The sequence below is a fragment of the Kogia breviceps genome, chromosome 9 (genome assembly GCF_026419965.1).
Source record: "Kogia breviceps isolate mKogBre1 chromosome 9, mKogBre1 haplotype 1, whole genome shotgun sequence".
Classification (NCBI taxonomy): Eukaryota; Metazoa; Chordata; class Mammalia; order Artiodactyla; family Physeteridae; genus Kogia; species Kogia breviceps.
Window position 1 is genome coordinate 59,824,782 of NC_081318.1, and position 12,638 is coordinate 59,837,419.

A 12,638-nucleotide genomic window follows, 5' to 3' on the forward strand; every position below is an offset into this window, starting at 1 on the left:
ATACATTCTTGATTTTGTTTCCTTTATCAACCTATCAGAGGAAAAACAGCCTTGCAACTGCTGGAAGAAATCAGTCATTAGCAGCAAGATTACAGCAAATTTTCCAATTTAGAAAAACTATATTTTTATCTCCTCTTATACTGAAAGAATAATGGTATAATTTTACTATTTTTAAGTGAGCAGTACAGTTTAAAATAGTCAAATTTTCCCAGTGCTCCAAGTTTTAGGATTTACCGTTAGCTTTCTGTTCTCCACACCTTCTTTCCTATTCACAAGTTCTCTTCTCCCTTCATTTTACACACACACACACACACACACACACACACACACACACCAGGGGCAGACGTCCCCTGATTCGGCCTCTCCATACCCCTCTCCATACCGACAGTCTTCTAAAGAATGCTTAACCTTCAGGCGGTAATTCACTAAGGAGAGGCTTCACATGGTTATTGTGATTTTCTCTCCAATTGACATTCCTCCACCTTCTCAACAGGCCTTTTTCTCCCTGCTCCCTATTTTTAAAATGGGGTGATGAAGTAGCAAAAAGTACAATATTTTAGCTATTTGAGCATAGATGATTCTCAAATTATCCCACCAACTGGAAGTGCTCTCTGATACCACTATCTTTCAAAATTGAAGCCATTATGGTCAATCGTGCAAATCTGTATTTAGCTTTTCGTAAGTAGTGGATTTTTGACCCAATGAACTGGAACAGCTTCTGCACAGTCTCTAGGATCTCATACAAGACACTTGGTCCCTGGGCACGCCAGAGTCCTCATCAATGTTGAGGTTATTTCCTCTCAAAACTCACACTGATCTTATTCAATATTCTCATTCTCTATTGGAATGTGTCTTTAGAAAATATACGTCGGTGCCCCCAAAATATGAAATAAAATCTACTACCAGGCAATAATGTCCTCTCGCCAAAATAACTTGCTGTTTTTGTGAAACATCAAAATCAGAATGAATATTAACAAAGAACTTTGCTCAAATAATTGGTCCTCTGACTCTCAGAACCATTTTCCCCTCAGTTATCATTTTGAACATTTCATTTTCCAAGTGTCTTTACAAAGGTATTAATAAATGACCTTCTTTGCAGTGAGCTTTAAAAAATTATGGCTAAAGTTTTGTCCTCTTTACTCCAATACCTGCATTCCTCTAGTTTTGTACATTTATTATTAAATTTGAGTGTCTACCTTCAAAACTTATCTGCCTACTTTTAGCTCTCATCATTTTCTGCAACTTGAATCAGAATGACTGAAGCGGGTTGTTTCCACATAGTTCCTTGTGTCATGTAGCCTGTCCGTTTTCCCAGAGCATTCCAATTCACTTTCATCACAGCAGGTGTTCCTGCACAAAATCCAACTGTGAACCCAGGAAGGGCCCCTCCAAACACCAACATACACGTCAAAGAATTAACTAGAGAAGGACATTAGAAATCGCTTCATTAGTTCTGTGGATTCTGTTTACGTCTCACATACAAAAGAAAGGTAGGTTCTGTTCAAATAGTTTGACAAAAGTTAATTTACTTTTTCTGCAGGACTTCTCAGAGCCTTCATAGACTAAAACTTTGGGGCCTTACGACTGTCTAACAGGAGAATCCTCTCTCACACAACGTTAACAGGAGATACCACTTTAAAGTACCCAAACTCACAATATCACTCAATAGTTAAGATGAAAGGACAAGAGGTCACAGCAGCTTTAAATACAAAATCAATACTGTGCTAGTTTCTTTTGGATTCCAGGCCAACTGACAGAGCTGAAGCAGCAAGGCAGCCAAGTCTCCCAGTGTAGCTCAGGGCAAAGACTATTTTACAACTGAAGTTTTTAAACAGCAATGCTGGAAAAGTGTTAAATAAGATATATGTCTACTCATTCAGCTGTACCTCTTTAAAAAGCAGTTCCTATCTTTTGGCAGGACTCCTTTCAGACTTGCTGAAGGCAAATGCTCATTTAGACAAAACACAACTAACAACTGTGGCCATTCATGGACTTCCTAACACTTATCTAGAACCAGAGAGTTGAGAATCCCTGTTGCTAAAGTTCAATCGGACACACACACACACACCACCACCACCACCACCACCACCACGATAATGAAACTGGGTGCTTATGTTCACGTACTAAGAATGGAAGCTTTACAACTGCATATAAACCATTTCATGAAATTCTGTTCAAGAATAATGAAAAAGATAAGTCAAAGGAAAAGAAAAACATGCGATGGCATTAAGCAAATAAAAATTTTACATTTCAACTTAAGGAAGTATTCTGGTATACAACATACTCTGAATTTTCAGAAGGTCAATTGTGACTTACACTAGATAAAGGTTAAGATTCAGGTCCTCCACTACTACTGAGTTAGGCTACTACTGGCGCCTACTGCAGATACAACTACTGAAGAAATACTCAAAAATAGGAATAGTTAATGTTAAATTAGCATCATGAAAAAACCAATCACTGGTGGGTGCACTAAATATATCAGATTAACAGTTTCACTAAATACACACACACACACACACAGACATACACACTTTCTTAAAATTCCTAACAGTAATGCTTTGCTTTCCCAGCATCAACAAATAAGAAACTTGGGAAAATGAAAGTGTTGGAAAACCACCGTGTACCAACTTGCTCGGAGGACAGGTAAGTCCTTTCAAACCCTGACTTTCAGTTCTTCCACTCACAAAATGGGAGTGTTCATCCACTTGCCTGTTTCACAGCGGTATGGGAAGCTTATACAAGGATCACAGACACGTCTGCCTCCGGCTTTGCCCCACTCCAACCAACGCAACAAAACCCACCTTTTCCAAGCATCATTCGGATCCTGTCCCTGTCCTCTCAACAACCCTGCAGGACTCCCAATTTCCTCTCCTATCAAATGAAAACTCCTGCTTAGAGGGCTGTGGTGGGTGCACCATCACATGGGGCCCTGGCTCCCAGCACCCACATTTCACTCAAGGGTCTCCTCTACTATCCTCAATCTGCACAAAGGCCAGCTCTCCCTCCCCACCCATCACTCTGTAATTTCCCCCTCCACTCAAAATTCTGCTCACATCAAAAGATAAAGCCTCCTGGGTAAAGCCCACAACAAGTGCATTTCAACAAATTCCTTGGACGTCTCTGTAACCGAGGCAACTTTCTACGTGTACTGAGAACTCTAATCCAGGTACATTCTTCCTTATAATTACTTTCCAGTATGGTCATATACACAAAATCTTAATTCATTCGTGTATTGTCCTTTACTTCTTCATGAAAAATTATTAAATCCCTCTAATGTCTGATAAAGACTGAAACCACAAAGGATGAATCGGCACCCAATCTAGATTACAAAGCCAGGCCGTCCTCACAGAGCACAGCCATCACCAGAGGGAGGCAGCGTGGCACAGTGAGTAACGCTTGGCCGTCCTCTGGCTGCTACCTTGGCTCCACCACAGGCAACTCCAGGACCAGAGACAAGTTACTTAACCTCCCCAAGGCCATTTCCTCATCAGAAAAATGAGAATTATAATAGTACAGACCTCCTAGGTTCTGAGGGTTAAATAATCAATTACATATAAAGCACTTAGCTCAGGGTGAGTTCATAGTAAGTGATCAATAAACTTCAAGATTAAAATGACAGCTATATCCCTTCTCTCAAGAGATTATGTAAAACCACATGTCACTGGAACAGAACAAACTCAGTAGCTACTACTGGGTCCCTATTCTTTCCTTTGATCTCCTTTTTACCACAGTCAGTCAGGAGCCAAGTCATACAGGATTCATCCTCTGAAACGGCCGGCCCTGGTGGGGTCCAGTCTAGGCCTGCATTACCCCTGCCTAAACTGTCGAAGCACCTCTCAAGTGACCATCACCTCCAGACCCTGTAGCTCCAGCTCTTCTTGTAATACACAGCCTGTATCACGTCACCTTGGTGCACAGACTCCCCCAGGTCTGCTTGGATAGCTTCTATCCCTCCTCTCTACCTAGCCTGCTTTACCTTGTAGATAGAGAATATATAGTATGATGTCATGTTCTATTTGTTTACTGTCTCTCTCCCTAAAACATCTATCTGATCAGGATTTTTTTTTTTTTTTTTTTTTTTTGTGGTACACGGGCCTCTCACTGTTGTGGCCTCTCCCGCTGCGGAGCACAGGCTCCGGACGTGCAGGCTCAGCGGTCATGGCTCACGGGCCCAGCCGCTCTGCGGCATGTGGGATCTTCCCGGACCGGGGCATGAATCCGTGTCTCCTGCATCGGCAAGCGGACTCTCAACCACTGCGCCACCAGGGAAGCCCTGATCAGGATTTTTTTAGTCTTGACACTGCTGTATCTCCAGTCCTACAACATAGTAAGCATTCAATAGACACCCCTATCTTTACTTATTCTTCTAACTCACTCATCCAGTTAAATGGCTTCAAACACTATCTATTTGCTGATAACTACCAAATTTCTATCTCCCAAATTCCACACTCAGATATCTAAGTGCCTATTTGACATCTTCCCTTAAATATCCAAATGCATCAAACTAACACATCCAAAAGTGAGCTCCTGTTCTTTCCCCCACCATCCCCAAGCCTGCAGGCCTCCAAGTTATCAGTTGATAACTCCACCCTTCCAGGTCATCTGGCCAGAGTTTAGAATCTTTCTTGCCTCGTCTCTCTTTCACAGGCCATATCCAACCTATCAGAGAACCCTATTGATTCTCTCTTCAATACATCCCTAACCTCACTCCTGCCCAAGCCACCGTGATGCCTCATATGAATTATTGCAATAGCTTCCTAACTGTTCTCTCTCTTCCTGCTCTTGCCCTTCTATAGTTTATTCTCAATCAACAGCCAGAATGATGCTGTTAAAATATAAACCAGATCATGACACTCTACTGCTAAATAAAAAAAAACAAACAAACCCTGCAATGGTTTCCCAGTTCACTTACCATCAAAGTCAAGTCCTAACCTTGGCCTACAGGGCCTTCCTTGATCAGATCCATTACTTCTCTGAGTTCCTCTCCTACCAGGACCCCGTGCCTCAGTCAATTCACATGAGTCCTCCTTGCTGTTCCTCAAATGTGCCAAGAACACTCCAGCCTTCCAACCTGGGCAAAGGCCATTCCTTTCACCTGGGACAATCTCTTCCCCTCCTTCTTTCTTATTCTATATAATCAATTGCCTTACTTGTTTCAAATTTGTGTTCAAAAGTCACTTTCTCAATGAAGCTAACCAAACTATATTAGACACAAAGAAGAGAACTTTCTTTGTTTCATAGCTCATTGCAAATACCCAAATATCACCACAACTTACCCATTCTACTAAGTGTCTTAAACTCTAGTCTTATCATCAACTTGTGTTTGCTCCTGTTAATACTCTGGTGGAAGGGTCAGCAAACTATGTTCCACTGGCCACCAGCTGTCTTTGCAAATTAAGTTTTATTGGAACGTAGCCACATGCATCCGTAGGAACAGCAGAGTTAAGTAGTTGTGACAGAGATCCTATGGCCCACAAAGCCTAAAATATTTACTATTTGGCGCTTTACAGAGAAGTTTGCTGTCCCTGATCTAGAGCCCATGCTCCTCAACAAGAGAAGCCAACTTGAGAAGCCCGCGCACCTCAATGAAGAGTAGCCCCCGCTTGCCGCAACTAGAGAAAGCCCACACATAGCAACGAAGACCCAACACAGCCAAAAATAAAAAAATAAATACATTTATTATTTTTTTTTAAAAGCACTACCAATAAAATAAAATGCTGGTAATTTGTATTACATTAAAATTAAGAACTTATGTTCCTCAGGACTCCATGAAGTGGAGTAAAAGTGCAAGTCACAGAGTAAAAACATCTGGAAATATACAACCCACAAAGCCCTTGTATCTAGAAAATAGACACATACTAAAAAGGATACTCAAGTGGCCAATAAACAGTTTTTTAAAAGTTGTACAACCCGTAAGTAATGAGAAAAATGCAAATTAAAGCCACAGCGTGAGATATCACTAAAATGAAAGTAACTGGGGGCTTCCCTGGTGGCGCAGTGGTTGAGAATCCGCCTGCCGATGCAGGGGACACGGGTGTGTGCCCCGGTCCGGGAAAATTCCACATGCCGCGGAGCGGCTGGGCCCGTGAGCCATGGCTGCTGAGCCTGCGCGTCCGGAGCCTGTGCTCCGCAATGGGAGAGGCCACAACAGTGAGAGGCCCGCGTACCACAAAAAAAAGAAAGTAACTGATAACAGCAAATGTTTGCAAAGAAGTAGAATAACTAGAACTCTCATACACTGATGGTATGAATGTAAACTGGTGTAACCACTTCGGAAAACTGTTTGGTAAGATCTACTGAAAGCCAAATATATACATTTTCTAAGACCCAGCAATTCTTTTTTTTTTTTCTTAATTTATTTTATTTATTTTTGGCTGTGTTGGGTCTTCGTTGCTGCGCGTGGGGGCTACTCTTCGTTATGGTGCATGGGCTTCTCACTGCAGTGGCTTCTCTTGTTGGGGAGCATGGGCTCTAGGCATGCAGGCTTCAGTAGTTGCAGCACACTGGCTCAGCAGTTCTGGCTTGTGGGCTCTAGAGCGCAGTCTCAGTAGTTGTGGCACACGGGCTTAGTTGCTCCACAGCATGTGGGATGTTCCCGGACCAGGGCTCGAACCCATGTCCCCTGCATTGGCAGGTGGATTCTTAACCACTGCGCCACCAGGGAAGTTCTCTACGATCCAGCAATTCTACTCCTAGAAATGCCTACACATATGCACACCCCCAAATACATAAAAGAATGTTCAAAGCATATTTGTAGCAGTCAAAACTGGAAATGTGCAAGTGTCTATCAATTGTAGAATGAGTAAACATATTAGGGTAAAGTTATACAGTGGAATACTACACAGCAAAGAAAAAGAACAAAATAAAAATACACATAGCAAAAACATGGATGAATCTCACAAATAAAATTTCAGCAAAAGAAGTGAGAATGAAAGAATAAATCCTGTATCACTCCATTTTTATTAAGTTTCAAAGCAAGCAAAATCAACTGATGGTGCTAAATATCCCTCGCTACCATTGGAACAGTAACTGGGAAGAGATTTACTGAGTGTTGGTACCATTCTCTTTCTGATCTGGATGATGGTGAAACAAGTATGTACACTGTGCAAAGTCATCAAAATGTACACTTAGGATTCATGCATCCTTCTGCATGTATGCTCTACTTCAATAAAGTACACTTGAAAAAATTAAGAGCAAAAAATCACTATCATATAAAATAGGCTAAAAATGCAAATGAAAAGATTTAGAACAAAATACTTTTTTCTCCAATCACACAGAATTGCCAATTGTTAAGTAGAATTTTCTACTTATACTGATATCATGTTATACACCTGCTGGCATCATAAAATGTACTTACAAATATCTGGTATCAAAATAAGAAAACACGGTGAGAACAAGAATAGTGGAGATATGTTTTCCCTCAAAGGAAACAGGAGAACATAATGAACTAGATATCAAAGGAACAAAATTGGCCTCATCAAGATCTTTTCATTGTAGCAAAACACAGGGAGTGATCTGGACATGAAAATACGGTAAACATAAACAAGGCCTCAGAGAACACGGGGCAAGGCTTCACTGAAATGCGACACTGAAACGCTCCATCTGATTTTTGTTTAGTGTGCATCAGAATCAGCATTAGTGGGAGCATTAACACTGCCGCCTTGTTGACAAATACCGGCGCTTACTGGGCTTAGTCCTACAAGCCCTGCTTCAAATGAGCTCTTATGTGGAAACCTAATATGTAAACAGATAAAGAGTGTAACTGCTCTCCTCTGGATGAAATGCAAAGCCGGGAGACATGGGGGATCTGAGGCCACTTGCCAGCCTTCCCTGCAGCCCATGGGAAGGCCCCAGATAACCCACTGTTTAGTGCAAGCGCAGTGCTCACCCCGTGACCACAGCTGACCACGCCAATCTGGGAGGTTAAAAAAGGAGCCCTTCCTCTCTCACCACTCCATGCCTACTCCTCCCAAAGATGCACAGTCAGGAGGGCAACCTTCTGATATACAAAAGGGTCACTCCCGAGTGAAGGATTTACAGGGAGCTGAGGAAGTAATCAGAGCAAAGAGTGCCACTGTGTGTCTCTCAAACAGCTTCATATGGACAGACAGCCAGGGCACAGATCTGGATTCCCTTGTAATACTGTGGGCTATGAGATCAGGATTGACTAGGTAAGTCCACTTTTCTGCCCAACTCCATTTTTAAAAAAATTTCTTCAACTCCATTACAAGTTTCCTGAAAAATGTACTTATTTGTTAGCTTCTTCTAAAGGTACCTGCTGACAAAACACTCCTAAGGCTGCCACACCTCCCATATGATTGTGTTTACTTGGCAAAAGCCTCTTGTACACAGCACTCACCTCCACTGAATGACTCTACCCAACCTCATGAAAAATGCTAAGTCAGCTATTACTTTGCAATTTGACGGTCACTTGAGTATCTTCTTTGTACTACGCATAGTTCTTTCAGTTTAATCCTAAACGGGGATTAACATCTCAGAAAAGCCCAGGCTACGTTTTATCACCCCCACAGGGTGAGGACGCCACTGGCTCCTCAGAAACAGATACAGGACATACCCCGTTTGTGTTTTGTGAGACAGGCAGACTCTGGAACAAATTACCTGCAGAAGGCAGGGTATCGAGAGATGGGCTATGCACTCTTCCACCACAGTCATATGCAACCGAGGACAGAAGCAGAATCGTAGCCCCCTGGAAGCCCCGATTTCTTACGCACTCTCGCATGTCTTCAGAGGTGGGGCATTGTTCAACACAGCACAGAGAGTAAGCAAAATTCCCTGCTACCTGACCAGTGGTTAAACTGCAAGTTAAAATAAAGGGCTTCTCAAAGAACAAAAAACAGAAGAAGAAGAAGAAAAAAGAAAATCCTCCTTTGTTCTCTCACATTATTTCTTTTAGTAATATTATTTTTATAAAGGCCTTTTTTTTCCACATGGCCCGTTTATGTGCGATAGTCCTGGAAGGTAGGTTATTACCCTGATTTTGTAGATAAGGAAAATGAGGCTCAGAAATCGGAAATGACTTGTCCATCAACAAACAGCTAGTGGAGAAGCAGAAACAGTTGTCATGCCACGTTCTTTCTACAATTCACAAATGACTCCTATCTCCCACATTCTGCTGCTTTACCTGTTCTTTTCTCCTAACCACACTAACACACACACAGCCCTCCCAGCACTGGCAAAGCCTCTTGCTTCTTTCCTCCGCCAGGCCAGTGGTGTGTTGGTGGCAACATCAGCCCCGCCACTTCATGCCCATGGACGGAAGACTGATCGGAGTCGGGAAAACGCTGGAAGTCCGTTCCTCAGTCCCCCATCTCCAATCCAGCTCTCTTCCAGCCCTCCCTCCAGATGTGCTGCGGAAAGGAGGAAGACGAGAGAGCGAGCACACCTGTGCTGAACTCACGCAAACTTACAGGTTCCCCTTGTTGTGCACCCCGAGGAAACGTCATCATAACGTTCTCATCAAACTGACCTCCACTGGGTAAATCAACACCACCATGAGCTAGCTGCTCATTTATTATTTGGAGATTTCAATGGGAACATTTGTATTGGTGTTCCATTGACAAGTTGTGGCTAGAGGAACTGGGTGATGGGAGAGGAAAAAACTGAAATTATTCTAGGGATTTTTAAATATTAAATAATCCTCATGAAGTGTTAACGGAAAGCATCTGAGCTTCTAGAATACATGAAACAAAACCAGGAAAATATATGTGTTTTTGCCTCTGCCCTGGCTGATCTAGCCTTAAATAACTGTCATGTCAAATGAACGTGGAGGAATGGGTGGGGGAGGGGAAGGCTGCCTTACCTATACTTTATGTAGTTATTATCTTCATTTCTGATAAGGAAAATAAAGACCTGAAAGGATAATTAACTTGACTCAGAGACAAAAGTGGCAGAGCTGGGAGGAGCTAAGTCTCTCCAATTCCAGAACCATCCAGAACAGATGGTGCTCTATCACACCATCTGTATTTCCCCCACCTGTACATTCCTCACGACGTACAAGTAAGACAAGATCAAGAAGTCTGAATAAATTAGAGACAAGGAACAAAGGCATTTAAAATGGGTGCATTACCCATTTCCCCTGAATGCACAATCTGTGTGCCCCAAAAGGGCTCCAAAATTCTCCACGGCAATGCTTTCTACACCAGGTTCACACGCACAGACAACATACGCTGGACACGGCACAGTCCGGAGAAATGTGGTGTCTTCTGCCCAATGTATCTTCAGTAACCAGTTTATTTATTTTATTTTATTTTTTTGCGGTACGCGGGCCTCTCACGGCTGTGGCCTCTCCCGTTGCGGAGCACAGGCTCCGGACGCGCAGGCTCAGCGGCCATGGCTCACGGGCCCAGCCGCTCCGCGGCACGTGGGATCTTCCCGGACCGGGGCACGAACCCGTGGTCCCCTGCATCGGCAGGCGGGCTCTCAACCACTGCGCCACCAGGGAAGCCCCACCAGTTTATTTTTAAAAAAGAATGTACCACTGCCCCACCATCACGTCCTGGTTTTCCCTTTCTCCTAATGCTGAAGAGACTTCAGGGTTTTCTGAAGCTTGGCAGCTGAGCCCCATGGAGATGGTGCTGCATCCCCCAATAAAGGCGGGGGCAGCACAGCAGACACTGCCAGCCCAGCCAGAGGGGAAGGTGTTCTTAAGAACAGGGTTCTCCACGTACCGCTCCAAATTACCACCTCGCGTGCTGCCTCTGGACTCAAGCTACTCCATGAGGACAAGGGAAGGACACAAGGTACTGGGAACGTGAATCCCTTCTGTTCTTAGGCACTTTATTAACGTCTTCACTCTAACCGTGGAAAGCACTACTGACTGTGATGGAATGAAGTGGATGGTCAAATCCTGTCTGCCTCTCACCTTCTACGACCCTGTGACTCAGTCATGCTCCATCCTCCCTCGCCTTACAACTAAAACAGAGCATCAAAACTACTAATCCAGAAACTTAATTTTTCACGAAGGGAGACATTTGTTTCAAGAACTGGAGCCTCAAAACACTGAGATATCTTTGTTAAAAGGGATAGGCTAACTTCTTAAAACCATTTCCATACATTTCATTCTTGGGAAAAAAGCCCAAACCGCTCACACAGGTCTGCACTTTCTTAGGTGTGCACACACTCACGTCCCTTACCAAAAGTAACTTCTCCTTTGCCAGCTTTGTCAAACAGCTGGAAGGCCACCACGAACAAAGCATCTGGGGCACACAGGACAGATTCAAATGCCACAAATTCTTGAAAGGATATTAATCTGCAACACAAAACAAGCACAAAGCATAAAGTCAGTAGCTTGTGGAAAATAAAAGCATACACAAATATACACTAAGGGGAAAAAATAAAACGTCACTGTCAAAAAATAAAATTCAAACCTAAAAACATGTATAAACACTTAGCACTTCCTTTTACATAGAGCAGACTGAAAGAACAACACACAGAATCTAAAAGACACAACAGATTTGAGGACATGGTGACACATTAATTCTAAAAATAAAGCTTAGACACTTTAGGTTAATATATGGTTGTTAAAAACAAAATAGACCAGCTCAGTCATTCACTAATACCTTCCTACACCATGTAAAAATGGTTCACAAAGATTCATTCATTACTGATATCCACTGACCACATGAGGATTGAAATAAAGGATGATATTGCGGTGGGGGATAGAATACAGATAAACTGGCCATGAAATATGACCCCAATGCACTTTTAGTCTGGTAAGACAGATAACACTAGCCTAGAATACTATACAGGAAAGACAAATCATAAGACAGGAATGAAGATGATGATAACAGAATTTTGGTAGGAAACCAAAGAAAGCTTTGTGGCAGAGATGGAACGTGAGCTGGGTCTCAAAAAATTAGTGAAATTCAGGTATGCAGTAATGGGCATAGAAAGGGGGTCACCTTAGGCAGGGGAAATGCCTGCAGAAAGGCAGGTGCAAGAAAGCTAGGGAGTGTGCAAGGAAAACGTGAGGAACTAATTTTATCTGGACGGAAAAGTACATAAGAGAACACTGTGAAATGAGATCAGACGTTCAGAGATGCAAGTTTCTCAGCAAGGTCATGATATGATCACATCTATCCATTAGGAGGTGCAAGAACAGGCCACAGATGCTTTGACTTCCGAGGAGTAAATAAATCCACAAAGGCTGTCTTAGAACTAAGTTCTTTGCCACTGTTTTGTATTTTAAATGTACAAATATTTCAATGATACATTGGGATAGTCCAAGTCTCGAGGACATAGAAGGAGAAAGAAAACAGAAGTGCTTTCCCATGTTTCACAGAACATTTAATTACTTCTAAAATCTTATAGAGAGAACACATTTTTATACAAAGTAAGTGCTACAACGTTAACTTAGCTATTTCCCAGAATGTCACCTGATTATAATAATGCCACAAAGAAAGGAAAACTCTGGTGTGTTCATTACACTGTCTATGTCATTCACCATCCAAAAACACATCCTTCCAAACACAGGGGAACATTCAGGAACGGTACGTATTACAGAGGAACACTTGCCCAGAACATTTTCTCCTCAACTACAGAGTCTGTCTCACTGAGAATCTTGTGTGTGTGTGTACAGGACCAGGGGCAGGTGGGGATGGCAAGGGAAACACATATGA

The 12,638-nt window shown here is 42.7% G+C and overlaps 1 protein-coding gene across 8 annotated transcripts in view; it reads right to left on the bottom strand.

The window, feature by feature from the left end:
- SLC25A13 (solute carrier family 25 member 13) overlaps positions 1 to 12,638 on the bottom strand; it is a 221,912-nt gene that overhangs the window by 108,187 nt on the left and 101,087 nt on the right. For 6 of the 8 annotated variants that reach the window (XM_067042538.1, XM_067042537.1, XM_059074831.2 and 3 more), the window contains exon 4: positions 11,154 to 11,269. The exons of the other annotated variants lie outside the window; for them this stretch is intronic. In XM_067042538.1, the coding sequence (XP_066898639.1) occupies positions 11,154 to 11,269 (116 nt within the window). The remainder of the gene's footprint in view (positions 1 to 11,153; positions 11,270 to 12,638) is intronic. 8 annotated transcript variants of the gene reach the window in all.